Genomic DNA, 25,940 nt, shown 5'->3' on the forward strand with positions numbered 1-25,940 from the left:
AGATCTGTGTCGGGCAATGTTGACTATTGCATCAAACATGCTATTTCTACTTGTTTTTGTTTTTCTTCCTTCTGTCTCCTGGGGGTTCTTTGAGGGCTTTGATGATCAGGGCAGAGGCAAGAGGGCACTGCCTCTGTCTGGGCCCATCTGTTCTCAATGGTCAGTTTCACTGTAATCCTCAGACCTTTCCAATCACTGGTTGCTTTGGTGATGTCAGGCCCAGGGGACAGATATTGGGGTCCAGGGCAAACACAGCACCAACTTCCCCACTGGTGCGTCTCAGGATTACAACTTTGATCTTTTTGGTGTTGAACTTCGGTGGCATAGTGGAGGCAGCAGGTGTTGGATGTACCTGAATTCAGGATGACCGAAGAAAGTCGCACCTCAGCCTCCTCCGAGCAGAAAGGGGAAAGTAACAAAATTCTTTAGAGAGAAAAAATTTGGAACTATGCTGAACCCTAACCTTTTCATTCTAGTTGGTAATGGCCTTCTCGCTGATCAGTCTTGTCCTCTCTCAGCAACTCTAACCCAAGTCCAAAACTTGAGAATTTCCCTGTGTCCTCAAGGGCAGTGGGCCCCACCCAGGCATCTGGACTTCATGACCAGAAAACTATCCCGGGCCCCATTTTGGTGACATTTGTAGTTTCCTGCTGTTAATTTTGCCAAGGAAGTTTTGAAAAAAACAACTACAAGCTGTTACTGCCACAAAGCCAAGCCTGTTCTCATACCCTTAATGTAAATGGGCTTGAATTCACAATCTCTGATTTTCCCAAGAAAGGACAGTTGGCAAACTTACATGAATGTGTGTATACCTATTTACATAACTCATTCTTATTTTCCTCAGACTAACGAATAGCTCGATGCAGGGCACTGGTACTTAAAATGATGGTGTGGGAAACACCTCTCTTGGAGTCCATGGCTGGGACTCCCGACGTTCTGTTTTATTTTGTTTAGAGAGTTCATAAAAATACAACAAAACAATGAAAAATGCTTATATTGCTACAAACTCCAGAGACAAGCCTTTCTGCCTCAAACTGATCTAATAAAACAGGAAAAAGAAAGAGTCAAGCCCTGGCCCAGTAGCTCAGGTGGAGCATTGTCCTGATGCACCGAAGCTGTGGCTTCCCTCACAGGTCAGGGCACATACAAGAACCAACCAATGATTGCAGAAATATTGAGTGAGTGGAACAACAAATCAATGTTTTTCTCTCTAAAATCAATAAAAATTTTATCTCTGGCTGGTGCGGCTCAGTGGATTAAGGGCTGGCCTGCAAACCAAAGGGTTGCCAGTTCGATTCCCAGCCAGGGCGCGTGCCTCGGTTGTGGGCCAGGTCCCCAGATGGGGGCGCGCAAAAGGCAACGACACATTGATGTTTCTCCCCCTCTCTTTCTCCCTCCCTTCCCCTGTCTAAAAAATATTTTGGAAAAAAATTTTTAATTTGAAAAAAATGTCAAAAGTTAACCCTAATTAAAGCTGGCTCCGGGTGACGGTGAACCACATCTGTTTTACTATTTTGAGCTATAATTCACATACCATAAAATTCACCTTTTTAAAGTGTAGAAACTTAGTGTTTTCTAATGTAGTCACAAAGCTGTGTGATCATCACCGTTATCTACTTTTACATCTTCATCACCCCAAAAAGAAAACTCCTTCAGTAGCCACTCCATTCCCCTCGCCCCAGCCCCTGGCAACCACTAATAAAGTGTAAATGTCCCTGTGAATCTGTCATTCTGGACTTTCCACATGAACGGAATTACACAACACACACCTTTGACGACTGGCTTCTTCCGCTTAGCACAACGTTGTCAAGGTTCACCCCTGCTGTAGCACGTACTGTGTGTTTCTACTTCGTTCCATGACACACGTATTTTATTCACCCATCAGCTGATGTACACCTGGGTTTCCACTTTTTGGCAATTCTGAGTAATGCTGCTAGTAGGAACGTTCAACAAGTTTTTGTGCGGACACATTTAATCTCTCTCGGGTGTGCGCGCATGCCTAGGAGAATCGCTGGGTCAAACGGTAACAAAGATTTTTGAAGAGCCGCGACTGTCTTCCACAGGAAATGCCCCATTTCACAGTCCCACCAGCAGTTGTGGGGTGGGTCCAGTTTCTTCACATCCACATCATGCTACTCATTCCACTTTCTGCCAAGAGGAGGATCCATGCTTTAGAAGCGCCGGGGAACGGGGATTGAAGCTCCTCGGGAGCCAAACCCTGTGCGCAGGCGCGCTTTCTCTCTTGTTGACACCGGAAGTGGGGCGGTGTTTCATTGTGCACCGGAAGCGGAAACGAGCGCTCGCATGCGCGCGGCTGATTCGAGGACTTGTGTTTTCATAAGTCGCGTTTTTGCAGGGCTGCAACAGCGTGGGTCATGCCGTCCCAGGGTCGCTGCTGGGACACTTTGCAGGCGCTGCGCAGTTCCGACAAAGGTCGCCTCAGCTACCGTCGCGACTGGCTACGGCGGGGCGAGGTGAGGGGGCTGTGACCCTTCCGGCCGCTGCGCCGGGAACCTGTGCGTCCTCTCTTAATAGTCCACATTTGTTTCTTGATTCCTGTATATGTATCATCTTGTCCTAGGGTTTCTGCCCTCTCCAGCCTGTTCTAGCCATTGAGGGAACTCCCCTTCCTTCGGCGCTCTTTTTTCTGAAGGCTTCATTTCTAGCCCCAGTCGGAGTAGACGCCTCCACCCTGTTGCCAAGAGCAGCCTTGGCTCTCACGGTCAGTTAATTTTTCTGCGCAGGACAATGTGCTAGGAGAACCAGATTTAGCAGTGAACGATTAATATGACCTATTGTTGCAAGTGGAAATAACAGATTTTTAGGTGACATTGGTTGGACCTGTAAAGTTTAATGGGGGAGTGATCGCTGTATTCGCAAAACCCTGTAGTAGATCGCTGGACTGGAGGGGGCGGGGTGTAGAAACAGTTCAGGCATAGCTGCTGTTCCGAGTTGCTGGGAATCTAGCCACTGTCCTGTCTCTTCAGACCCTTATGGAAAACAATTCTAAAGCATTTCCGTGTGTTTTATATATTTGATCGTTTTAAAGAACAATACCTTACATTCTGTAGGAGGAGTCCCAGCATGGGTCTGTCTGGTGTATACTCAGGTTATGCATCCTTAACAGGAATAGCACAGAAACGATGCTGTGTTCTCAGTAAGAGGCGCCAGGAAACACACGGAGGCTTCAGCCCATTCCAGTACCTCTGGTGGCGCTAACCTTGATCGTCTGGTCGCATTGGTGGTATCTGCTAGATCTCACCACTTAAAATTCATAATTTTTTCCTTTTTAATTAAGTAGTGTTGTGGGGGAAGGTATTCCAAGGTTACACGAATGGGAGTCCTTTTTCGCATCAGAACTCCAGCTGGAGCATTCATTAATGATTTCTGCCTGAATCAGTCACCTCTGTGATGCAGCCATATGGTGTTTTTCCGGTGTTCACCATTCCTTCTACATTTCTTAATTGGCATGCTACCATAAGGGAGGGTTTTCTTGTCTCCCCTGCTTAATTAATTGTATCAATATGGACTCGTGGGTTCTTATTCACTGAGTTGTAAGCCACTGGAAACTTATGTATGTGTATTTTCATTCTGTGGGAAGTATAGCTTCAGAATGAACTTATAGACGTGAGATTGCTGGGTCAAAAAGTAAACATAGCTGTAGTTTTGTTATATATTTCCATATCCCCCCCCAAAAGTGGGCGTATCAGTTTGCCTTCCAATCAGCAATACCTTTGCCCACAGTCTGGTCAACAGAATATATTATTATACTTTTCGTGCTTGCTTACCTAATAGGTAAGCATAAAGTCTCAGTGTAATTTATTTATTTATTTACCCTCACCTGAGGATATGCTTTTGATTTTTAGAGAGAGGGAAAGAGAGAAAGAAAGAGAGGGAGAAAAACATCCACGTGACAGAGAAACGTCAATCGGTTGCCTCTTGTGTGTGCCCAGACCAGGGATGAACCTGCAATCCAGGTTTGTGCCCTGACTGGGAATCAAACCCATAACCTTTAAGTTTATGGGATGACGCTCTAACCAACTGAGCCACACTGGCCAGGGTGGTCTCAGTGTAGTTATAATGTGTTTCTCTTTTGATTTACTGAGAATGAACAGCTTTCTATCTTTATTTGTGAATTGCCTGTTGAATATTTTTTGCTCATTTTCTCTTTTGGAGTTTTGTTCCCCTAAATTGTCCAAGGAATAATGATAGACCTTTATATGTGATATATATCGTATGTGCTTTTTTTTCTAGTTTGTCAATTGAATTTTTTCTCTGTTTATGGTGGGGTTTTCTGTTTTGTTTTGTTTTTCTTTTTATAAAGATTTTTATTTATTTTTACATAGAGGGGAAGGGAGGGAGAAAGAGAGAGAGAGAGAGAGAGAGAGAGAAACATAAATGTGAGAGAGAAACATCAATTGGTTGCCTCTCATAGGCACCCCGACTAGAGACCAAACCTGCAGCCCAGGCATGTGCCCTGGCCAGGATGGAACCAGCGACCTTTCGCTTTGTGGGACAATGCCCAACCGCCCGAGCCACACCGGTCAAGGCATATTATGCCTTAATCGTTCTTTTGTATGTTAGAATGTATTTCACAATAAAAAATACTAAGAAAAATGAAGTGGGGCAAGAATTCTGATTCCAGCACTTAGTAGGTGTGTAATATAATGGGGACTCAAGGAGTTCTAGCTCACAGACCTTCGTGGGGACCCTATGAGACAATTGTGTGAATGCGATTTGCACACTGTAAAATGCTAGAGGAATATTTGTTATGGTTAGTTTTCTAAGGCCTCCTGAGGTAATACCTGTATCCTGAAGGGATGACAGCTCAGCTTTCTGAGGACTTTCAGATCCTGCCAACTATGCATACACCTTTCCTTACGGGACCCACCCTCCAAAGGGGACTGGAAACAGCTTGGGGTGAGAGGCGGCCAGTTCTTCAAGGGGGATGAATAGAAGCAAAAAGGGAGGGAGGTGTGGTGGGGCGAGCTTCTGCCTTCCAAGGTAGCCTACTCTGGTCCCGCTCAGGTCCCAGAGGGACAGCCACCAGCTGTCAGGACCTGTATTTCCGCGGGCGAGTGGTCAGGGCTCGCTGGTATGCCCGCCAGAGTGCCATGCTTCCTGGGCGCGAGCTCAGCCTGTTTATGGTGGTTTTTTGTTTTTTTGTTTTAAATTTGTTACATTTGAAACTTTGCCCCAGAAATTTATTTTGGTGTATAATGACTAAAAAGGTGTTGTCCCCACATTATTTCTAATATGTCTTTAAAATGAGCCTCATTACTGTATTAAGTGTGATGCAGCATTTCACTTCTGTGTCCAGATTGCTCCTCATGGGTTAATTAGCTGTTTATTGTACATGGTATATGTACCTACAATCTAGATCAGCATTTCTTTTATTTATTTATTTATTTATTTTTAAATCCTCACCCACGGACATTTTTTCATTGCCTTTTTAGAGAGAGAGAGACACTGATACGAGAGAGAAGCATTGGTTGCTTCCCGTACATGTCTGGACCAGGGCCCGAACCTTGCAACCCAGGTCTGTGCCCTGACGGGGACTCAAACCTGCAACCTTTTGGTTATGGGATGAGGCTCTAACCAACTAGCCACACTGGCCAGGGCTAGATCCACAGCACTGTTGGCATTTGGGGCTGAACTGGATGATTCTTCGGGGTGGGGCTGCTGTCTTATGCATCAGAGGAGGATTAGCAGCATCCCTAGCCTCTACCCACTTGATGGCATTAGCACCCTCCCAGTTGTCTCTGGATGTTGCCAGATGTCCCCTGGGGGTTAAAATTGGCCCTGTTTGAGAACCACTGATCTAGATAAAATAATAGCTTGTAATTTTTGAGTAATTATGTGCTAGGTACTGTTCTGTGTCTTTTAATAGTCATTTAAACCCCACCTTCGAATCTTTTGAGATTGATCCTTTATTCCATTAAACTTTTTTTTTTTTTTTACCCTGGCTGATGTGGCTCAATGGATTGAGTGCTGGCCTGCAAATTGAAGGTTTGCCAATTTGAGTCCTGGTCAGAGCAGATGGCTGGGTTACAGGCCAGGTCCCTGGTTAGGGGCGTGTGAGAGGCAACCGATCGATGTGTCTGTCGCACACTGATGTCTCTCTCCCTCCCATTCTTTCTCCCTTCCCCTTTCTCTAGAAGTAATAAGTAAAATCTTCAAAAAATATATTTTCTAGTTTATTGATTTTTTTTTGAGAGAGAGAGAGAGAAAGGGAGGAGAAAAACATTGATTTGTTGTTCCACTTATTTATGCATTCATTGGTTGCTTCTTGTATATGCCCTGCCCGGGAATTGAACCCACAGTCTTGGCATATCAGGACGATGCTCTAACCTACTGAGCTAGTCAGCCAGGGCCTTTTTTATTCCATTTCAGAGTGATGGAGCTGAGGCACAGAGAGGTTAGGTAACCTGCCCAAGGTTATATAGGTAAGTGGGATTCAGAGATGGAATTCAAACCAAAAAAGGCTGATTTTAAACTTAGTGCTATTAATCACTAGTATACTGTTTTCTCCATATTTCCTGGTAATATTTTCCTGACATTGAGTAAGTTTCCCAGTCAAAATTTGCTGCGTACTTTACAGTTTAATGGTATAAGCTTCTCTTGCTTAAAGCACTGTACACTAAACATATAGAGATAATGTAATAGTTAACTGGTACAGCTGAATAAGTTGTCCACACACATATTGGAGAATGTCTAGGATTTATTTTAAAGATTTTAGTTATTTATTTTTAGAGAGAGGGGAAGGGAGGGAGAAAAGGCGAGAAGCATCAATGTGTGGTTGCCTCTCGCACGCCCCCAACTGGGGACCTGGCCCGCAACCCAGGCGTGTGCCCTGACTGGGAATCGAACCACCAAACCTTTGGTTTGCAGGCTGGCTCTCAGTCCACTGAGCCATACAAGCCAGGGCTCATTTACTAGGACTCCTTTTGTAATCTTTCTGTTATAAATTCTATTTTATTTTCTTTCATCGGATTTTACATTAGTAACTACTTTTCAGTGTCTGTTATTTTCATTTAAAAAATTATGACACGTTCATTTAAAACCTTATATAAAATTAGAACAAGAAGAAATGTTTCACTTATTATCCAAGCATAATTTCTAGTATATTTCCTTTGTGCTTTTTTCAGTGTAGCAGCATTTTTTAAAAATGTAATTGTAGATTACTGTATTTATTCTCTTGTTTTTTCACTTAAAATTGAATCTTTAGATGTTACTACATAGGATTCACAATCAGCGTTTTTAATAACTGATGTTCCATTGGGTATGCTATAGTACATGTATACTTAAAAATTTTTCTTGTGTTCTTTTCTGTTCCAGCCTTTTAGATTTCTTTCGCATATACTTTAATGACCGTCTTTGTGCATTGGTCCTTTTTCTGTAGTTAGGGTTGTTTAGTCAAGAAACTACTTTATCTTCATCACTGATTGTTATACAGGTACTTTGGGTCTTTGGTATGTATGTTATGTATATACGTGTGTCTGTGCCTTCTTAGATTTTCAGTAAGGCATATAATGGATTATCTTTGATTGCTTCGATCAGTTCACATATGAGTTGAGTTTCTCCTCTTCTTCTCTCTAGGATGTTGTAGAAGAATGTATGTCTATTCCCAAGCTGTCTTCTTACGCTGGATGGGTGGTAGATCATGTCCTGCCTCATACACAAGAGAACCGGTCTCCCTCTGAGACGTCAGCATCCCCCACATCTACTTCAGGCCTAGACCAACCGTCCTTTGCTCCCAGATCTTCCATCGGAAGCCTTGACTTCTCGCCAGCCTCCTCAGGAACACCAGCAACCCCAAATGAAACCAAGGTAAGGCTTTTATTTGTTTACTTTTTTCTTTTTACTTTTAAAAAGATTTTTAGAAAGAGGGGAAGGGAGGGATAAAGAGAGGAAGAAAAACATCTATATGTGAGAGAAACATCGATCGGTTGTCTCTCGCACGCCCCCAATGGGGGACCTGGCCTGCAACCCAGATACGTACCCTGACCGGGAATTGAACTAGCAACCTTTTGTTTTGTGAGACAACACCTGACCCACTGAATCACACCAATCAGGGCCAAGGTACGTTTTTTAATTAACTGAAAACAAAAGACAAGGGGGCGTTGCAAAGTTGAATTGTGTAACATTGTTATGTGGCAGTGACCTTACCCTGGAGAAAACGATTGTTCTTGTAGCTGTTTGTAGTTACAGTGCTGACCACATCACCCAGTGTTCTCTTTATGAAGACCAAGAGAAATTTCCCTCTATTTTTAGTACCAAGAATTAATGTCATGAGCCGTTGGATTGTTTTCCCCGTGAACTTTGCATCTTCTTAACTGGTGAGGTCTCCCTTTTTGTGCTGGCTGCCAGAGGCATAGAGGAAAATTTATACCTGCTCTTAAAGCTGACGTGCCTTACCACTGGTTCTGTATGAGTTGTTGCCCTATCGGTAGTTGTGTTTTGTCCCTGCCTTAGTCTGTTTCTCTCACTTAGAAACAGTGAGTTGTTACTGACGGTGAGCGTTCCCTGAGAAAGCCTCCCTAGGTAGCTACGTCAGAGAAATCCAGAGAGGGACTCTGGCCTGGCTTGGCTTCTAAGCTCCATTGCTGAAGTAGGTACTGGCCACAGGAGGCTAGAGGACTTTGCTAGCTGATCACATTCTTACCCCTGAAGCCAAGAAGGTGAACATACTGGGGATGTGGACTGGGGTTGCTCCACGTAGACCATCCTAGCACAAATGGACACATACCAGAAGACAGGGGAAAAGTTTACTAGGCAGATTAAGATAAACAAGTAAGCAGAAAAGAAACTGGTGTTTTCTGCGCTTTGGGCATTTCAGTTTCTTAAGGAAAACAATTAGAACAAGGTCAATACCATGAGAAATACACTAGTTCTAATCTGCTTTAAAAATATATATATTTATTTAATTTATTTTTTAAAAGATTTTATTTATTTATTTTTATAGATGGGGAAGGGAGGGAGAAAGAGAGGAAGAGAAACATCATGTGTTTCTCACACACTCCCAACTGGGATCTTGCCTGCAACCCAGGCACGTGTCCTGACCGGGAATCCAATCGGTGACCTTTTGGTTTGCAGGCCGGCACTCAGTCCACTGAGCCGCACCAGCCAGGGCCTAACCTTATTTGTTTTTGTTGTTGTTTATAAGTGTTTTTGTTTAGAAGGGATAACACCAACTATAACATCTTAAAAGCTTAATTCTTCTATCTCCTGTCTCTATAGGGCAAGCAGGAGTCCCAGCATCCAGAAGAAACCATGGCACTGCAGTCCTCCAGGGGCGTCAGGGTGGAAGGCTGCATCCGAATGTACGAGCTGGTGCACAGGATCAAAGGAATGGTAAGTGACCCCTGAGGCAAGGCAGGCCCGACCCCAGGGGTCACATGTAGATGTGGTTCCTCGGGTTTATGAGTGCCCACTGTGTGCTCAGCATCGTGCCCAGCTCACTACTCGCAGCTCCTGAGTGGGCCCCCTGAAGTCACATCTGGGGTCCAGTCCTTGCTCTTCTATCTCACACACGACTTTAGGAAAGTGACATCTGCTGTCCTGGCTTCCATTGACTCTCCAAAATCTGAAGGTGATCTGGGGTTGTCAGATAAGAGTGTACTGAGAAGGTGGGCCTTTTAACAGCCTCTTGAGAAAAGAGTAGCACTTTTTTAATGAATGTATTTGGCTTTTTTATTTTTTTAGGGAAACAATGAATGATTTTATAAAAGTTTTTAAAAAGTACATGAGTGTGTAGAGGGAAAGTTGTCTGGCATCTACCCTCATTCATTTCCTCACTGAGTCAGCAGACACTTAACCTGCACTTGGGTGCCAGACTCCGTTCTGGGTCCGGGTGAAACAGTGGACCGAGCAGACGCGAATCCATGTCCTCTTAGAGCTTATGTGCTGGTGGGGAGGGACAGAAGTAAACAAGACAGGTTAACTATAGTTAGAAGACTATTGTCATCTGAGTGAAAGACGGCAAAACTCGTGAAAGCATTCACTTTGGCACGGGAGAGAAGGAGGTGACGGTTGCTTAGACCAGGGTGGTAGCCGTGGAGCGGGGGGGGGGAGAGAGAGAGAGAGAGAGAATGAATGAATGAGTGTGTTTGTGTGTCTGTCTCCAGGGACTGTATCTTCCAGACGTGTGTAGAAACTTCCCTGCTGATAGTCTCCCTCGTGTGCTGAGGGACATAAATTGTTGAGGTTTTTAATCCTTCCCAAACCTTATTTAAACAGTCTCAGAGGAGAGGATGTATATGCTTGTGTTAAATTTGCCTTTTTGCACTGGAAGCTTTAAAATAACTTTTTTTGAAGAAGTTTTTCCTAAAAGGATTGTATTTATTTATTTTTAGAGAGGGGGAAGGGAGGAAGAGAAACAACATGCAAAAGATAGCTCGATCAGTTGCCTCTTTTGTGTCCCCAACTGGGGACTTGGCCCACCACCTACACGTGTGCCCTGACTGGGAATCAAACGAGTGACCTTTCGGTTCGCAGGCCGGCACTCAATCCACTGAGCCACACCAGCCAGGGCTAAAATAACTTTTAAAATAGAATAAAGTAGTATCGTAACAATATGTTTTGACACGTCTTCATGCCAGTATATATAGCATCTCATCATCTCACCTTCTGTAAAGACGGCAGAGTATACTCTGGTATGACCTACTGTAATATAGTTAATCTTTCCCCAGTTAATTTAACTTGTTTTAAATTTATTGCCATAGTCGACAGAGCTGTAGTGAACATCCTTGTACCTACACCTTTGCACCCATTTGCGAGTATTTCTTCAGGACAAATTCCTAACTTGGAAATAAATAGTGCCAAAGGATATACATATGCTTCAAATTTTGAGAGTTAAAAAATGTCAAATTACCCTTAAAAATCGTATGAGAATACTGTCAAGAATAATAAATGAAATGCCTGACACCCTTAGGCATAAAGAAAAGGGACTTTCCTAAGTGGAGGTGGTGGGAAATTCTAGGCAGAAGTAATGGCACCAGGAAAGGAGTGAGGCAGAAACACGCGTAGCAAGTTTATGGAGTTGGAATAAGGGTCTTGATAGATTACCCTGAAATCCTTATAAGCATACACAGGGTGGAAGCATAAAAGTGCAGAACTATTTGATACAAGTAAATACTCGTCCCTTCCCAGGTTATAGTGGAGTGACATAAACCATATGGGGCAGATTGGAAGAGCTTTCCAAAACTGCTGAGTTTAAAGATCACCCCAAAGGAGGCCCTGGCCAGGTAGCTCAGCTCGTTAGAGCAACGTCCCAGTGTGCCAAGGTTGCCGGTTCGGTCCCCGGTCGAGGCACGTACAGGAGTCAAGCAGTGAATGCAGATGGGTGGAACAGCAAATCAGTGTTTCTCTCCCTCCCTCCCTCCCTCTCCGCCTTCTCTCTCTAAAATCAATGGAAAAAAACCCCAACATATTATTTATTTAAATGAAATCAACCCAAAGGCGAGAGGTGACTGAGCAGAGGTTCTGAGCAGTACACAGGTGATCCCATGCCCATGGGTGTCTCTGATGGAGTTCGGGACTCACGGGAGGTGGGCGCAGCAGAGGTCAGTGAGCAGGGTGGCGTGGCGCTCTGGGACCAGTTCTGACCCTTCCAGGAGGGCCTGAGGCAGTGGCAGGACGAGCAGGAGAGGAAGGTGCGTGCCCTCTCTGAGATGGCGTCTGAACAACTGAAGCGGTTTGACGAACGGAAGCAGCTGAAGCACCATAAAGAGTTCCAGGACTTGCGGGAGATGATGGAGAAGAGGTGAGCCTCCCTGAATCCGGACTAGAAATGTTGGGTCGGCAGCCGGAACCCTTTCCCACCAGGAAGCCCATAGAGAAAGAGCTAAACAACTTCTGAGTCCTTAAGTATCAAAAGGAAATAGGCGGAGAAGCTTACACCCCGGCAGAACGGCCAGCCTGGGAAAGGTGACCACCAAGAGAGGGAGGCTGTTAGGAGGGAGAAAATCACTTTAGCGAGCGCCCCTGACCGGCTCTCCCCGCCGTTCCTCATTCAGCTCCAGAGAAGCCCTGGGGCAGCAAGAGAAGCTCAAAGCTGAGCACCGGCACAGAGCAAAGGTCAGAGCCTGGGGGATCGTGTGGGTGCGTCAGGCACCGGCGTCGGGTTCTGGCAGGCAGTCATGGGGGACCGGGGCCCTGTCCTGCCTCCGTGTGGCTGACCCCGGGCGGTCCTCTTCCTGTTCTGGGCCCACGTGTGAAAGGATGGAGCCCACCCAGGACCTGAGGGCGAAGAAAGAGAAAGCCCAGGAGCCCCTCAGAGAGGGAACCTGACGGCCCTTTCTGTAGATTCTCAACCTGAAGCTGCGCGAGGCCGAGCAGCAGCGCCTGCGGCGGGCGGAGCAGGAGCGGCTGCGCAGGGCCGAGGGCCAGGGCCGGCTGCGCGGCCTGTACGCCCTGCAGGAGGAGCTGCTGCGCCTCAGCCAGCAGCTGGACGCCGAGGGCCCGCGCGGGGGCCCGCTGCGGGGGGGCCTGTCGGCCTTCCGGACCCGCGGCAACCAGCTGTGCGGCCTCATCTCCGGCCTCATCCAGGCCACGTCAGAGGTGAGGGCGCTGCGGGGGCCTGTCTCGTCTTCAGGGTGCATGCGTGTGTGTGGGTGTGGGTGGGTGCGTGCACGTGGGGGTGCGTGCATCTTTAGGGTACATGTATGTGTGCATGCATGCATGTGGATGCGCGTGTGTGTGTGTTATCCCCATCCCAAATAGATGGAGTATCTTAGGTAAAAAAAAAAGTGTTTTCTGATTGCAAAATACTTTTAGTTCATCCACTGATATATATTGAACGCCTGCTCTACTTCTGATAAAAATTGAAGCCTGTCAGAGGGGTTGGTGAGTGGATGGTGATGGTCATTGGCATTGCTTTTAGAACAGGAAAGCAGTAGGTATCAACGTGCCGATGAGTCACGGTACAACATGAACGCGGCAGTTCCAGTTCTAGACGTGTACCGACTGTGAAAGGTGTGATTCAGCCCCACAGGCCGCCCGGGGCGTAACCCCAGAGCTCTGCATCTGTCCCCTGACAGGACAGCTTTCCCACGGCGGAGGACCAAGCTGTGGCCGAGAGAGCGCTGGAGGAGATGCGGGACCTCTGTGCGAACGCCAGGGCCTGGGAAGACAAGAGAAGGCAGGAAGAAAAGGAGGGCCAGGTGAAGCAGCGAGCGTCGCAGGTGCAGCAGGGACCCGAGGTCCGCAAGGAGTCCTCTGCTCCCAGCCAGGGCCCCGGAGCGAAACAGGATGGAGGTGAGCTAGGTGTGGGTAAGATCCTTCACCGTGCTGTAAGGTTTGGAATGTGCAAAGGAGAGAGAATGTGTGTTGACTATGAAGCCACAGGAAAATGTGGCAGGATGTTCACATAACGTAAAATTCAGGACTTTCACTGAAGTGCATTCGGTTTCAGTTCATGCGCAGCTTCACTTCACATTCCAGCACCTTCCATGAGGACTTGAAATTCTGTATCATTTAGTGGGTATATTATTCCAGGTATTGCTGCTGCTGAGTATTTTAAGTAAATTTGTACAAAATACGTGTTTGATAAAACACAAAAGAATCAATCTAGCGTAACAGTTGAGAATGCTGACTTAGGGCCAGGTCAGTGGGAATCTGGTTTCCCTGCTGCCTAGCAATGTGACCTTGGCAAATCAGTTAGCCTTTCCACATCTGTTTCTTTTTCTGAAACGTGAAGGTAACACTAATATCTATCTCATGGGGTTACTATGACAGTAGAAGCATTAAAATGTGCATCAGGTGATTAGAGCAGTGTCCGGTTCATGCTAAGAGTTCAGTAACTACTAGCTGTTACACTATGAGAGCCTTTCTTTCACGCCTCAGACCTCCAGATGAAGGCACAAGACAGCACAATGCAGTGGTACCAGCAGCTGCAGGAGGCCTCCTGTCAGTGCGTGCTGGCCTTTGAGGGACTGGCCAGCAGCAAAGACAGTCAGGTAGGAAGGGGTGCGAGCTGAGAATTTTCTGGGCGTCAGAGTGCGCTGAACAGCCTCATGTCCCGAAGGGACGGAGCGAGGGGTCATATTCCCTATTCCTAATGGCGTCCACTCAGCTCTTCAGAAAGCTGTCTGCCTTCTTGTTCTTCTCCTCCGGCAGGTCAAAAGGATAAAGACGGACCTGCAGAAGGCTGCCACCATCCCCGTGAGCCAGATCTCCACAATCGCAGGTGGGTCAGAGGAGTTAAGGCCGTGGCCCTCCGAGGCTCCAAAGCTGCTTATCTGTACGGCTCTTAGAAACGGAGTCCGCTCACCAGAGGCTGACAGTCGCGTCAGGTGTATGTCAGTTACGTGCGTCCTGTGTCCCTCTCCTCTGTTTCCTCCCCAGCACATAGAAGGTCATGGTCATGAACTTGTTGACTCATTTTTTAAAAATGAGTTGTATATTAATAGTCGTTTATTTAGGGTGGCTCTTGCCTAAAATTGAAAGTCACTATGGAAAACACCACGAAGGGAACCTAGGGCGTATTCTTTGCTTTTGTCCTACATCACTTTTCCGAACTTGAAGCCTTTCCTGTTAATGCTTTATACCTCCTTTTCCTCTCCAGGACCAGGATTTAGAGAGTAGGAACCAGACAGGGGAAAGGCTCTTCTTCGCCTCTTTCTTTAGAACAGGTTTGCTTCTTACAGAGCTCTGAATGTGGGAGCCCCAAAACGACAGACTTGCCGCTGAGCAGCTGGGGAGTGTGTACACCTGGGAACCCCAGTTCCCCTGATAAACTCGCTGCCCACCAAGCATAGGAGAGTTGCACTTTCTGCCCCCGAGAGGCTACATGACAGAACCTGCACATCACCTGGCTGCCTGAAATTCGTTCTGGAGCAGGGCAAGGTGTGAATAAATAAATAAGCACGTATCACTTTCTGGGATTCGCAGTGCCTTTCCCTTTGATAGCAGCAGCAGTCGCAGCGGCAGCGAGGGGACTTGGTGGCCATCCCACACCTTCACGCTCCCCTCAGGCTTCCCCCCGGTCTTCCCCCCAAGCTGACCACGGCCTGCCTTGCTCCTTCGTCAGGAAATCGAGAGGTTGGGGGTGAGAGCAGCCGCCGCCTGCCCCTCCGCCTGTCCCCGCTGTGCTTCCCTCTCGCTCCCACTTCAAAGGATGGGATGTGCTCCCGACCCTGCTTACTGCTGCCTCCGCCCTTATTCCCATCCCCTCCCACCTCCTTCGAGACTCGGCCTCCTCGTTTATGGCCTTTCTCTCCTGTGTTCTGCCAGACTAGTCCCGTGCACCGGCCCCTTTGCCTTTAAGCACACACAAGTCACCCACATCCTAAAATATGTTTCCTCTGAGTCCGCTTCTGGGGACTTTCCGGTCTTCCTCATGTTGCCATGCGGCACTGGTTTTGCCGTTTTTATGAAGCTCCGCTGCTTTGGCTTCCATGGAGCGTTCGTTTCCGGGTCCTCCCTCTACCTGTCTTCCTCCTCTGGGGGTTCCTCGAGCTGCTCCCCCCACCTCAGCTGTAGGTGTTTCCTAGGGATTGCTCCCACCCATCAGTTCTTCTCATCCTACGCACCCCGTGGCTTCCAACGCGACCCGTATACAGACCGCTCCCAGATCTACCTCTGATTCTCTCAGTTCCTTTGAGCCTCAGAGTCTCTGGGACCAGCCACCTGAGGGATATCTTTGCCAGGATGACGCCCAGATACCTCGGGTATAGTGTGTTCAGGTCTGCCCTCGTCACCGTCCTTACGCCTGCCTTCTCTCTTGTTGGCACCAAGTAGTCGGTAGCACCGTTATCTCCTCAGTCCCCTTAATTGGAAACCTGGGAGGCATCCCCCGGACTGCCTCCTCTGTTTCGTTCTCCACATCCAGTTAGGGTGACAGTACTTAACGTAATTAGGATCTAGGCAGGGGCTTTCTAAGCTGGAGATGCTGTGCTCATTTGAACTTTGGTTGCAGGTCACAGAAACTAATTCAGATCTGCTTATGCAAAAAATCAATCAATAAATGCTTTTGCCTCAAAGATAAAGAGGTATTTCACAGAACCTAGTGGCAGGAGTGGAGTTGGGTCTCGGCAGCAGATTCCTTCTGTGTTTATTGCAGTGGGGAGAAATAGACTGACCCGCAGGTGTATCTTTAGCTCACGTTAACTCTTTCATTCCCAGGCTCAAAGCTGAAGGAGATCTTCGACAAGATCCACAGCCTGCTCTCTGGAAAACCCGTTCAGTCCGGGGGGCGCTCTGTGTCCGTCACACTGAATCCTCAGGGCCTGGACTTCGTCCAGTACAAACTGGCGGAGAAATTTGTGGTGAGAAGCCTTGTTGCCGGAGGTATGGCCGAAGAGGCTGGCGTACAGCACTTACGCCATTCTCGAGTCTTAACATTGTCCCCGTCTCTGTGTCCCCAGAGACAAGGAGAGGAGGAAGTAGCCTCTCATCGTGAAGCAGTGTTCCCCATCGCAGTGGTGGCGTCTGGGATCTGGGAGCTCCACCCCAGAGTGGGGGACCTCATTCTCGCTCACCTGCACAAGAACTGCCCGTACTCCGTTCCTTTCTACCCCGCTCTCAAGGAGGGAATGGCTCTGGAGGACTATCAGAGGTGAGGTGGTGGTTCTTTCATTCTTTTTGCTGGCCCTAGGGTGATTCACGAGATAGAAATAGATTCCTCCTTCTCACAGTTTCTATGTACCTTGAACGTTCTATCAGAAAATACAGTGTCTTTCATGCAAACTGAGAAGCTTTTGGGACTTGGGGATTGAGGTGCCAATAACAAATATAGCTTAGTGGAAAGAGCAATGGATCTAGAATTCAGGAGTCTTAGAATGTTATCCCTGCTTGGTCTTTTTTTTTCTTTTCAAGATTTTATATTATTTTTAGAGAGAGGGGAATGGAGGGAGGGAGAGGGAGAGAGACATCACTGTGCAAGAGAAGCTCAGTCAGTTGCCTCTCGCACGCCCCCAGCCAGCAGCCCTGCCCGCAGCGCAGACCTACACGCTAACTGGGAATCGACCCAGGCGACCTGTCGCTTTGTAGAATGCTGCCGAGCCCACTGAGCCACACTGATAGGTCAGGGCTGCTCTGTCATTTAATAGCTTTGCAAATCGGGTAAATCATTTGACCTCTTTGAGCATCATTTTCCTTATTTTAAATGATACGTGTGCCCTTGCAGGGCTTATGTGGTGCACAGATTTGATCATGGATGTGAGTGTTTTGTAAACCAAGTATTCCACAAGTGTAATAATATGAGATAGTGTATTCATAATAACATATTGTTACTTCTGGCCATAAAAACTAATATCTGATTTGTCATCCTTATTTTGGCCTCGTCACACCTAAGTTTTTCGTCCCATGTAGGATGCTCGGCTACCAAGTGATAGACTCCAAGGTGGAGCAGCAGGACAGATTCCTGAAGCGCATGTCTGGGATGATCCGTCTCTATGCTGCCATCATCCAGCTCCGGTGGCCGTATGGGACCCGGCAACAGGTAGGAGGACAGGCTTCCGACCAGTGACGAGAGGCCGGTCCTCAGTCGGTGTTCTGTCTGCAGGACACCCTGACCTCCTTTCCGAGAGGCCTCTGGTTACTTGCTGCGTCCTGGGGGTTCTTTTGAGAAGTTGATGTTGATTGTTAGGGAACTTCTGGGTCATCAGAGCTTTTTGTTCAATAACTGACTCAGCTGAACTGTTAATTCAGTTTATAAGTCAGGCAGACGGGAGTCCGTTGTAAATCAGTCATTAAGGTTAGAAGATTTTATTAGCAGAGGAGTGAATAAGAAATTGTCATGTTAGACCTGTGGTGTGGTGCCTTTAGGGCCATCTAGGTCACACACATTACTCACAAGTGGACAGGTGAAGGCTTAGCAAGCTGTGGTGACACACTCTTGACAATGACAGAGCCACAGCTGGGGTACAGGTTTGACCCGCCAGCCCAGTTTTTTCTTCAAGAGGTACAGCTTAGCAAAATGGAGACGTTAATGGACTTTGAGACCTGAAGAGAAAGGAGCCTGAGTTGATTGAATCCAAGAAGTTTTTATTGTGCACCTGTTATGCCCCAGGTTCTTTGCTGAGGAATCAGGATGATAAATGTCTGTTAGGGTAACTGCTGGCCTATGGAATCCCTGAAACTGAAGCTGACAGATGTGTATTACAGGGATCCTGTAAAGAGTGTATGGCCAAGTGTCGCTGGTTCGATTCCCAGTCAGGGCACATGACTAGGTTGCACGCCAGGTCCCCAGTTGGGGGCACCAGTGAGAGGCAACCACACAGTGATGTTTCCCTCTCTTTCTCCTTTCCCCTCTCTAAAAATAAACAAACAAACAAATAAATTATTTAATAAAAACAAAAAACAAAAAAAGCAGTGTATGCGCTCCAGTGTGTTGCAACATTTAAAAACAGAATTTGTTTGGCTTGTGTTGGTTTTGCCCTGTGGCATGGGCTGGGGTTAGATGATCTGGGGGTGCACAGCCACTTGGCAATGGCCCGGTGATGGTGTTGGGAGTTTAGCCCTCTGCGTAAAATGAGATCAGATTGTGACCAAGTTTCTCTCCTCCCAGGTTCACCCTCATGGCTTAAACCATGGCTGGCGCTGGTTGGCACAGATATTAAACATGGAGCCCCTGACAGATGTGACAGCCACCCTCCTCTTTGACTTCCTGGAGGTACAAGTACAGTTCTCACACGAGAGAGCCAGTGTTGAAACTGTCTCGGGCTGCTATGCAGTGTGTGGGGGGGAAGCAACGCAGAGACGGGGCCGTGCAGCAAATCTCTGTTTCTGTGTTTCTGTTCCCTCTCTCTCCCTCTCTCCCTCCCCCCCTCCCTCTTATCTCTCTCCCTCTCTCTCCCTCTCTCTCTCCCTCTCTCTCTTTCTCTCTCCCTCTCTCCCTCTCTCCCTCTATCTCTCTCTCTCTCAGATAATTGAAAAACAAACAAAAATACTGAGGTAAGAAGGAAACACAAAAGAAAAATGAAACGAGGGACAAAGAGAGGGTGATGGAGAAACAGCGTGCATTAGGGTCCAGTGTCAGATTTTTTTCTTGAGTCCTAAGGCAGGCTTAGCCTTTGGTTTTTCTTTTCCCTGTACTTTCCTGCTCCATGTGGATGTCTTCTCATCGCAAAGAACAGAAAAGTGTACGCCCTGACACAAGTGGAAAGGAGAACTGGTTTTAGGGATAGAGAAGTGACTCCCAGGACCGAGGGTAGGATGGACTGTTGAATCTCCTGAGAGCCTGGGACCAGAAAATGGGATGTCACCAGGTACCAAGAGTCTCTCCCTGGGGCCACATCGTGTTTCGCATGTACCGATCCTGCCAGCTGCCTCATTCTTGCTCCACAGGCCAGCTCTCTCTATCCTCAGTGCACAGTGGAGAAGGTGTCCCTCCGGGGCTGTCTCCCTCTGTCATGGTGTGGTCACCCAGTCTAGTGGGACAGGTGTCCCACCGTTGTCATTCCTAATTCCCAGAACAGAAAATACGGTTAACCAGCTTGGGTCGGGTGTCTCCCTCATCCAGAAGGCTCTGTACAGTGCTATCTGCTTATAAGGGGCCACCACTGTAGCGTTAGGGTCAGGGTTTCTGCAGAGAGGAGGCTTGTTAAAGAAGGCGCATCCCATGAATCTGGGGCCACTTGTCCTATAATGCCAATAGTTTCTAGTCACCTTAAATATTCTGAAGCTACAGTACGTGAACGGTGACCCCGAGGCATCGAGAACACAACTAGGTTTCTGTACACCCTCCCTCCTAAGGCTGCAGGGCATCCCATACCTTTGCAAAGTCAGTCAAATCGAAGGATAGTTAAGTTTGGTTCATGTACTCGGCAGGCTGCTTAAATGGCGATATTGCCACGTGCAGAGAAATGCTTCAGAAAGAAGATGGATTTTTTCCATTATTCCCTTGGTTGAGAGCTAAGTGGCATTTTGTGGCTGAGTTTCTTGATGGGAGTGAAACACAAGGGGCTACTTGTGGTTTCTGGATCTCTCATATGAGTGTGAATTGTCATTGCCTGCCCTGATGGCACGTGTCTCCCTCCAGGTGTGTGGGAATGCCCTCATGAAGCAGTATCAGGCCCAGTTCTGGAAGATGATGCTTCTCATCAAAGAGGACTACTGCCCCAGGTATTAGACTTGTTGAGCAGACACCATGGATGTGGTAGGTAAAACTCATGACATCAGATACCCTTCGGTGCTGTTAAAGCCACCTGCATTAAGTGTGACATCTTATACTTCCATCCTTCTCCCCTTTGATACCTGAGTAAACATTTTTGAACTCTAATAAGAGCTTCTCTGAAATATTATTGGCTAAATGAAAAATATGAATTAGGAAGATTTTAGATTCAAATACCTGACATTTTTTAAATTTTATTTTATTTTTTATAAAGATTTTATTTATTTTTAGAGCGAGGGGAAGGGAGGGAGAAAGGGAGAGAAACATCATTGGGTGGTTGCCTCTCTCATGCCTCAACTTGGGGACCTGGCCCACAACCCAGGCATGTGTCCTGACTGGGAATCGAACCGGTGACCCTTTGGTTTGCAGGCCAGCACTCAATCCACTGAGCCACACCAGCCAGGGCAAATAACTGACATTTAAAAAAAAATTTTCTTTTCCAAATGCCCCCAGATAATCTGGGGTGGTGATTTTACATGCAGTTTTGGATTAGACCAAGGAGTCAAACCCCCTCAATAAATCAGCTTAAGAAATGAACTTATCACTCAGTTCGCTTGACTCTGGTGTGGCATTCACCTTTAAGTACCTTCCCTTTCCTCTCCACTTCTTGGCATTTCAAGTGGAGGAAAAAGCCTTGACACCCGCCCATCCCGCTTAATCACAAAGACCTTGGAGAGGACAAGCCCCCTTTTCCCTGAATCCCTTGTTTGAAAAGCAGGTTGAGACCATTTGGAAGAGCAACAGCATCCTTGGTCTAGAAGGTGTCTCTGCGAGTCATCTGATCTGCTCCTTCCCCAGCTCCTCTCCAAAAGATTGGTGTCCCTCACCACGTGGCTTCTCTCTGTCCCCATAGGATCGAAGCCATCACAAGCCCAGGACAGATGGGTTCCTTCATACGCCTCAGGCAGTTCGTGGAGGTAAGGTACCCTTAGACTAACATGTCCCAAGTTGCCCCTGGCTTTGAATGTGCTTCTGCCTGACAGGTCTTGGGTATCCGGGCTCCCTGCTTGTAGTTTCTTCCTCTTGATTTTTCTGAACCCTATTGTTTGTCCATAATTTCCCCTGAACCTGAAGGGCTGCCATTCCTCCTTCCTACCTGTCATGGTCCGCACCACCTGTGGGCAGTAGTGAGATGACCAGGCCCCGTGCAGTGAGCCTTGTCTCACCAACACATTTCTGATATGCAGGCCAGGGTTTGTTTCTCAGCCTCAGGCCCGAGAACGGGTCCATGGCTCACTGTTCTCCATGAGAGCGGACTGCGCTTTCAGCCAGACCCTCTCGTGTTTCTAAGTGCCCACTTTTTTATTTTTATCCTCACCCGAGGACATTGTATTTTCATTGCTATATTTTTTTAAAAATTTTTCTTTATTTTTAAAGAGAGGGGATGGGAAGGAGAAAGGCAGGGAAAGAAACATTGAAGCGAGAGGGAATTATTGATCAGCTGCCTCTTGCATGTGCCCCACCTGGGAACCAAACCTTCAGCTCGGGTGTGTGTCCCAACTGGGAATCAAACTGGCGACCCTTCGCCTTGTGGGACAACACCCAGCCAACTGAGCCACACCAGTTAGGGCTTTTCTTTCTTTCTTTCCTTTTTTTTGTTTGTTTTGTTTTTTTGGGAGGGAGGGAGGGAGGGAGGGAGAGAGAAACATCCATGTGAGACAGAAACATTGGTTGCCTTCTTGTGCGTGTCCCAACCCGGGACTCAAACTTGGGTATGTGCCCTGACTGGGACTCAAACCCATGACCTTTAGGTCTACAGGCTGACGCTCCAACCAACTGAGCCACACCAAGCAGGACCAAGAGCCAACATTTTTAAGCAGTTAATTTTGGCAAACAACGTAGAACTCTGTGGTAGGTCTGCCGACGCAGCCTACTGACTTCTAGTTCCCAGTAGCCTAGTTGGGAAACCAGCGGTGTTGACAGATGAGGCCAGGCTGTGGGAGGTGAGAGAGGGGCAGGTGTAATAGTAACAGCATGTGTCCTCTGTTGCAGTTCACGCGGAAGCAGAAGCTTTATACACAACTGTTAGTCCTCCTGGCTTTTTCCTTTTTGACCACCATTCTCTGGGACTTAAGCTTGCTGCCCCTTAAAGTTTCTTTCAGTTGCTAAGTGTTGGAAGCAGTGTTATCAGAAAATCATTGTTTTCTTTCTCTTTCCCTGACCAGAAATGTTTGCAGAACAAGGAGATTCCTGTCCCCAAGGGCTTTCTGACTTCCTCCTTCTGGCATTCCTGATGTCACTCCCTCACCCTGTCACCATTTAGTTGCACAGGGGCGATAATAAAGCAACTAAACATAGCTATATTTTGGAGAGTCATGTCAGATTTAGAAATCTACTAATACGTATTTTTATATATTTATACCTCATGACTGAGAAAGGAGATTTCATGGGTCACAAAATCAAGGTCTGATTGCTCCTTAAGGGACCCACATGACTGAATAAATGGGTTTGGCCTGTCTCACTTTTGCAAAAATTATGAGAAGAGATGTTGAGCATTTGATCCCATTTTTTATTTCCTTTCAGAAATAAGGTAGTCCCGTAAGTATTTCACTGTGAGCTGAAGTGAGACCCCCACTTTAAAATGTCACTCAGTGGTTGTCTGAATCCTTACTTGCACATCTGGGCTATGGTTGCTGCGCCTTTCTCAGCTTGTGAAGTCATTAGAAACTCAGAGGAGATGCCTGATGCAGACATGGATTTGGTCCTAAATGGCCTCAGGAATAGATAGCTCAGTGTCTGGGATTAGGACTTAGTCCACGTTGCATTGAGCCAAGAAGCACTGTTTGCCCTCTTCGTTGGAATTCAGTGCCTGAGTGGCTAGGGATGCGTGAATCAGGGCAGGTGCCTCTTCGTTGTTTTCCAGTTTGAATCATGATGGGCTGAGATTGGACTGGCCACGGTACACATGAGCTGAGCACCCGTAAGCAATGAGTTAGGGGTTAAGTAAAAATGTCAGGGAGGAATTGAGAACTGTTTCATATGCATATATTTTACTGACTAGTGAATGACAGAGTTGCCTGACTAGGCCCACTGCCAAAATCCAAAGCTTGGCTTTTCAGATAAGAGTTGAGATTTGTTTATGGAGAGACTCACTGTCGTTTGTGCAGCAGGCAGAGGCATTTCGGAGTCTCTTCCTCCGAAACATTATGTGCGGGGAGGTGGGTGTTTTGAGGGAGGGCGGGAACTCCCGGGGACTATTGAAGTGACCCATTCTATGGATTATTTACTGTGGTACCAAAAAATAAGTAATAAAGCTTGAATTTTAAAAACCCATTGCTGGTACTCGGTTAGTTCACTGTGGTCGACTTCCTGTGCCTTGAGCTATGCCAGTCACTGGGGGGGGGCATGGTGGTGCCCAGGTCTGTCCGTTCTTTTTCTTTTTTGTCTTCTTGACCTTCACCTTAGGAAAATTCCTTTTTTTTTTACTGTCATTCCTTTTTAGAATTAGGTGTCAGTAACTGATCCTGTTTTATCTAGCAGAAATGGGAAAATTAATTAAAGTCTTGCAATGTGGATGCAGTGGAATGAACGCTGGGAGACTGGGGCTGGGCTCACTTTTAGGTTTTATGGCCTCGGGTGAGTCATTCGCCCTCCGAGCCTCAGCACCCCCACCTGCAGAACACGAGAACTGGACTAGCCCGTAGGTCAGCAGGTTTCACACTGCTCCGTAGCGGAGTCGTAGCAGAGCTTCCTGCCTGTGTCACGGTGCCCTGGTCTCCCTGGCCCGCCTGCGGCCCCCGGGCCAGTTGGCATTCGCACTCCCTGTCCTCACCTGTGCTGCACAAATGGCATCATCTTCTAAGTGTCATGACAGGGAACAGCCGGGAAGCACTGACTTCGGGGCGTTGAGTGGATGGGGCTCTATAGTCAGTCACCGTCTGGAGGCTTCAATGCATATTTTCATCAGGCATCCCTTTCTCTGGGGCACTGCCGTCTGCTGGAAAACCGTCCTGTTCGTCACTGAAAACCTGTGATACTGGAGGGGAAGGGTGCCGGCTGCCGTCACAGCTCACGTTTCCCACCTCTCCCTCTCCGCGGGGCCCCGATGGCGCTCCAGGGGCCGCTCTGCCGCAGCACTTCCGCCTTCTGTGCTGTACATGTTGGGGTTCCCGGTAAGGTTGCATGTGGAGAAGTTCCTCTGCCCACAACAAAATGTGAAAAGTCACTGGACACGGTGATCCCCGAGGTGTCTGCTACTTTGAATTTGTGTCACTCCACAGATAGCGCTTCTCCCAGTATTTGAATGTTTTACCTCTGGACGTGTTAAACAGCAGTGTTGCACATGCCGTTCAATGCTCGGTGTTCCTAATGGGTTCTTGACGGTGAGCCAAGGGGAGGGTGTTGGGGACGCTGGGTTTTTGATACTCATGGTGTCATCTTCAGAGATAGTGACTGCTGGCTGGTAGATGCAACTCCTGATGGCTGGTAGCATCAGATTCCCTAGAGGAGAGCACGAAGGGCTGCATTCCGTTTAAATTCAAGTACTCGCTTGCCTGCTTGCTTCCTTTCAGGCTTGACCTCATTTCTTAGGCAGAGTGCCCATATTTTTGTCATATCATTGTCCTACATCATTTTAAAGGAAACTTGACGAATTGAAAATTCCCATAGCGAAATCCCGCACATCCGTCACATAGAAGGATGGAGTTCTGTGGATTTCTCCCCAGGCACTGGGAGCCTCCCCCTGCTTCTCAAGCATCCTGGGATAAGAGCAGTGACATAGTTAAGCTTGACTGTCTGCTGTCTCAGTGCTGGGACAACCAAGAGAGCCCCGAAGCTTTACACAGGCCTGGAAATTCACTCCCTTTTGTCCGTCCCACCTAATGAAGTCCTGAAATTTATTTTCTGTGCACCTGCAGAAAGCAGACCAGAACTGCGGTCTTCAGCTGTGTGATGATGATTTACAAACATGCCCATTTTAAAGGAATTTATCCTCTACAGCCAGGCTGCTGCTTTTCTTTTTTAATGTTGCTTTATACAGATGACAAATTCAAGAAACACTTTTAGTGCCTTAGGGATGATTACACTAAGTGTATTATGTGACCCTGGACCAGAAAAATATCTATTTGTGTGTTTGTCTTATAAAGGCCATTGGGACAGTGGCAAAGCTTGAATAAGGTGTCTGTTAGACAACGACATTAATTCCCTGATTTTGATTACTGTACTTATAAAAATGAATGTTTTTGGTCTTCAGAAATACACATGAAGTACTTGGGGTGAGTGGGCATGATATCTGTACCTTATTCTCAAATGATTTGGTGGGGGTGAATATGTTTACACATGCACGTGTGTGTACATAGATAACTATATAATACATAGACTAATAAAGCAAATTGGTCAAATGTTAACAGATGGGGGAATGTGGGTGTAGGGTATATGGGATTTCATTGTATTATTCCTGTATTTTTCTTTTGAAACTATTTCAAAATTAAAAGATAATCCTCTTCCCCACCACCACCAAAACAGACCAAAAAAAACATACTTACCGTCTAAGGAGGTGACAGAATCAAGCTCTAGAACCTACAGTGAAGGTTACACTGAAGCCGTCATCAGCCTGTAGGAGGGGTGGAGAGTTGCTTCCAAACAGGTTTTACAAGATCCTTCTTCCCACGTCAAGTGAAACAGGTGCTTGGAGAGTGGAATTTTAACTCAGCGGAGACACGTGACTCAGGGAGTTGGAGGCTTTGATGGTTTGAGCTACAAGTCATGGGAGCTCAGAAGATAGATCCATTTCACTTAGGGCAGGTTTGCCCAGAAAACTTTCCTGCAGGACCCTAAAGAGTTCAGTGGTCAGAGAAGTCTGGGCATTGCGTACCATGTTCCTGGT

General features: G+C 47.1%; 1 protein-coding gene across 1 annotated transcript; it reads left to right on the plus strand.

Annotated features, from left to right (window-relative positions):
- Window positions 1-2,287: 2,287 nt before the first annotated feature.
- GLE1 (GLE1 RNA export mediator) lies at window positions 2,288-23,389 on the plus strand. The gene is made up of 16 exons (XM_090274833.1): window positions 2,288-2,474; window positions 7,600-7,830; window positions 9,241-9,354; window positions 11,616-11,764; window positions 12,018-12,078; window positions 12,307-12,561; window positions 13,041-13,257; window positions 13,846-13,958; window positions 14,119-14,188; window positions 16,126-16,268; window positions 16,368-16,558; window positions 17,314-17,443; window positions 18,512-18,616; window positions 19,985-20,067; window positions 20,970-21,033; window positions 22,282-23,389. The coding sequence occupies exons 1-16, from the start codon at window positions 2,376-2,378 to the stop codon at window positions 22,348-22,350; spliced, it is 2,094 nt and encodes a 697-aa protein (XP_090130959.1). The 5' UTR covers window positions 2,288-2,375; the 3' UTR covers window positions 22,351-23,389.
- The last annotated feature ends 2,551 nt before the right edge of the window (window positions 23,390-25,940 follow it).

The sequence above is a fragment of the Furipterus horrens genome, unplaced genomic scaffold (assembly GCF_987537825.1).
Source record: "Furipterus horrens unplaced genomic scaffold, mFurHor1.1.pri manual_scaffold_4, whole genome shotgun sequence".
In the NCBI taxonomy this organism is placed as follows: Eukaryota; Metazoa; Chordata; class Mammalia; order Chiroptera; family Furipteridae; genus Furipterus; species Furipterus horrens.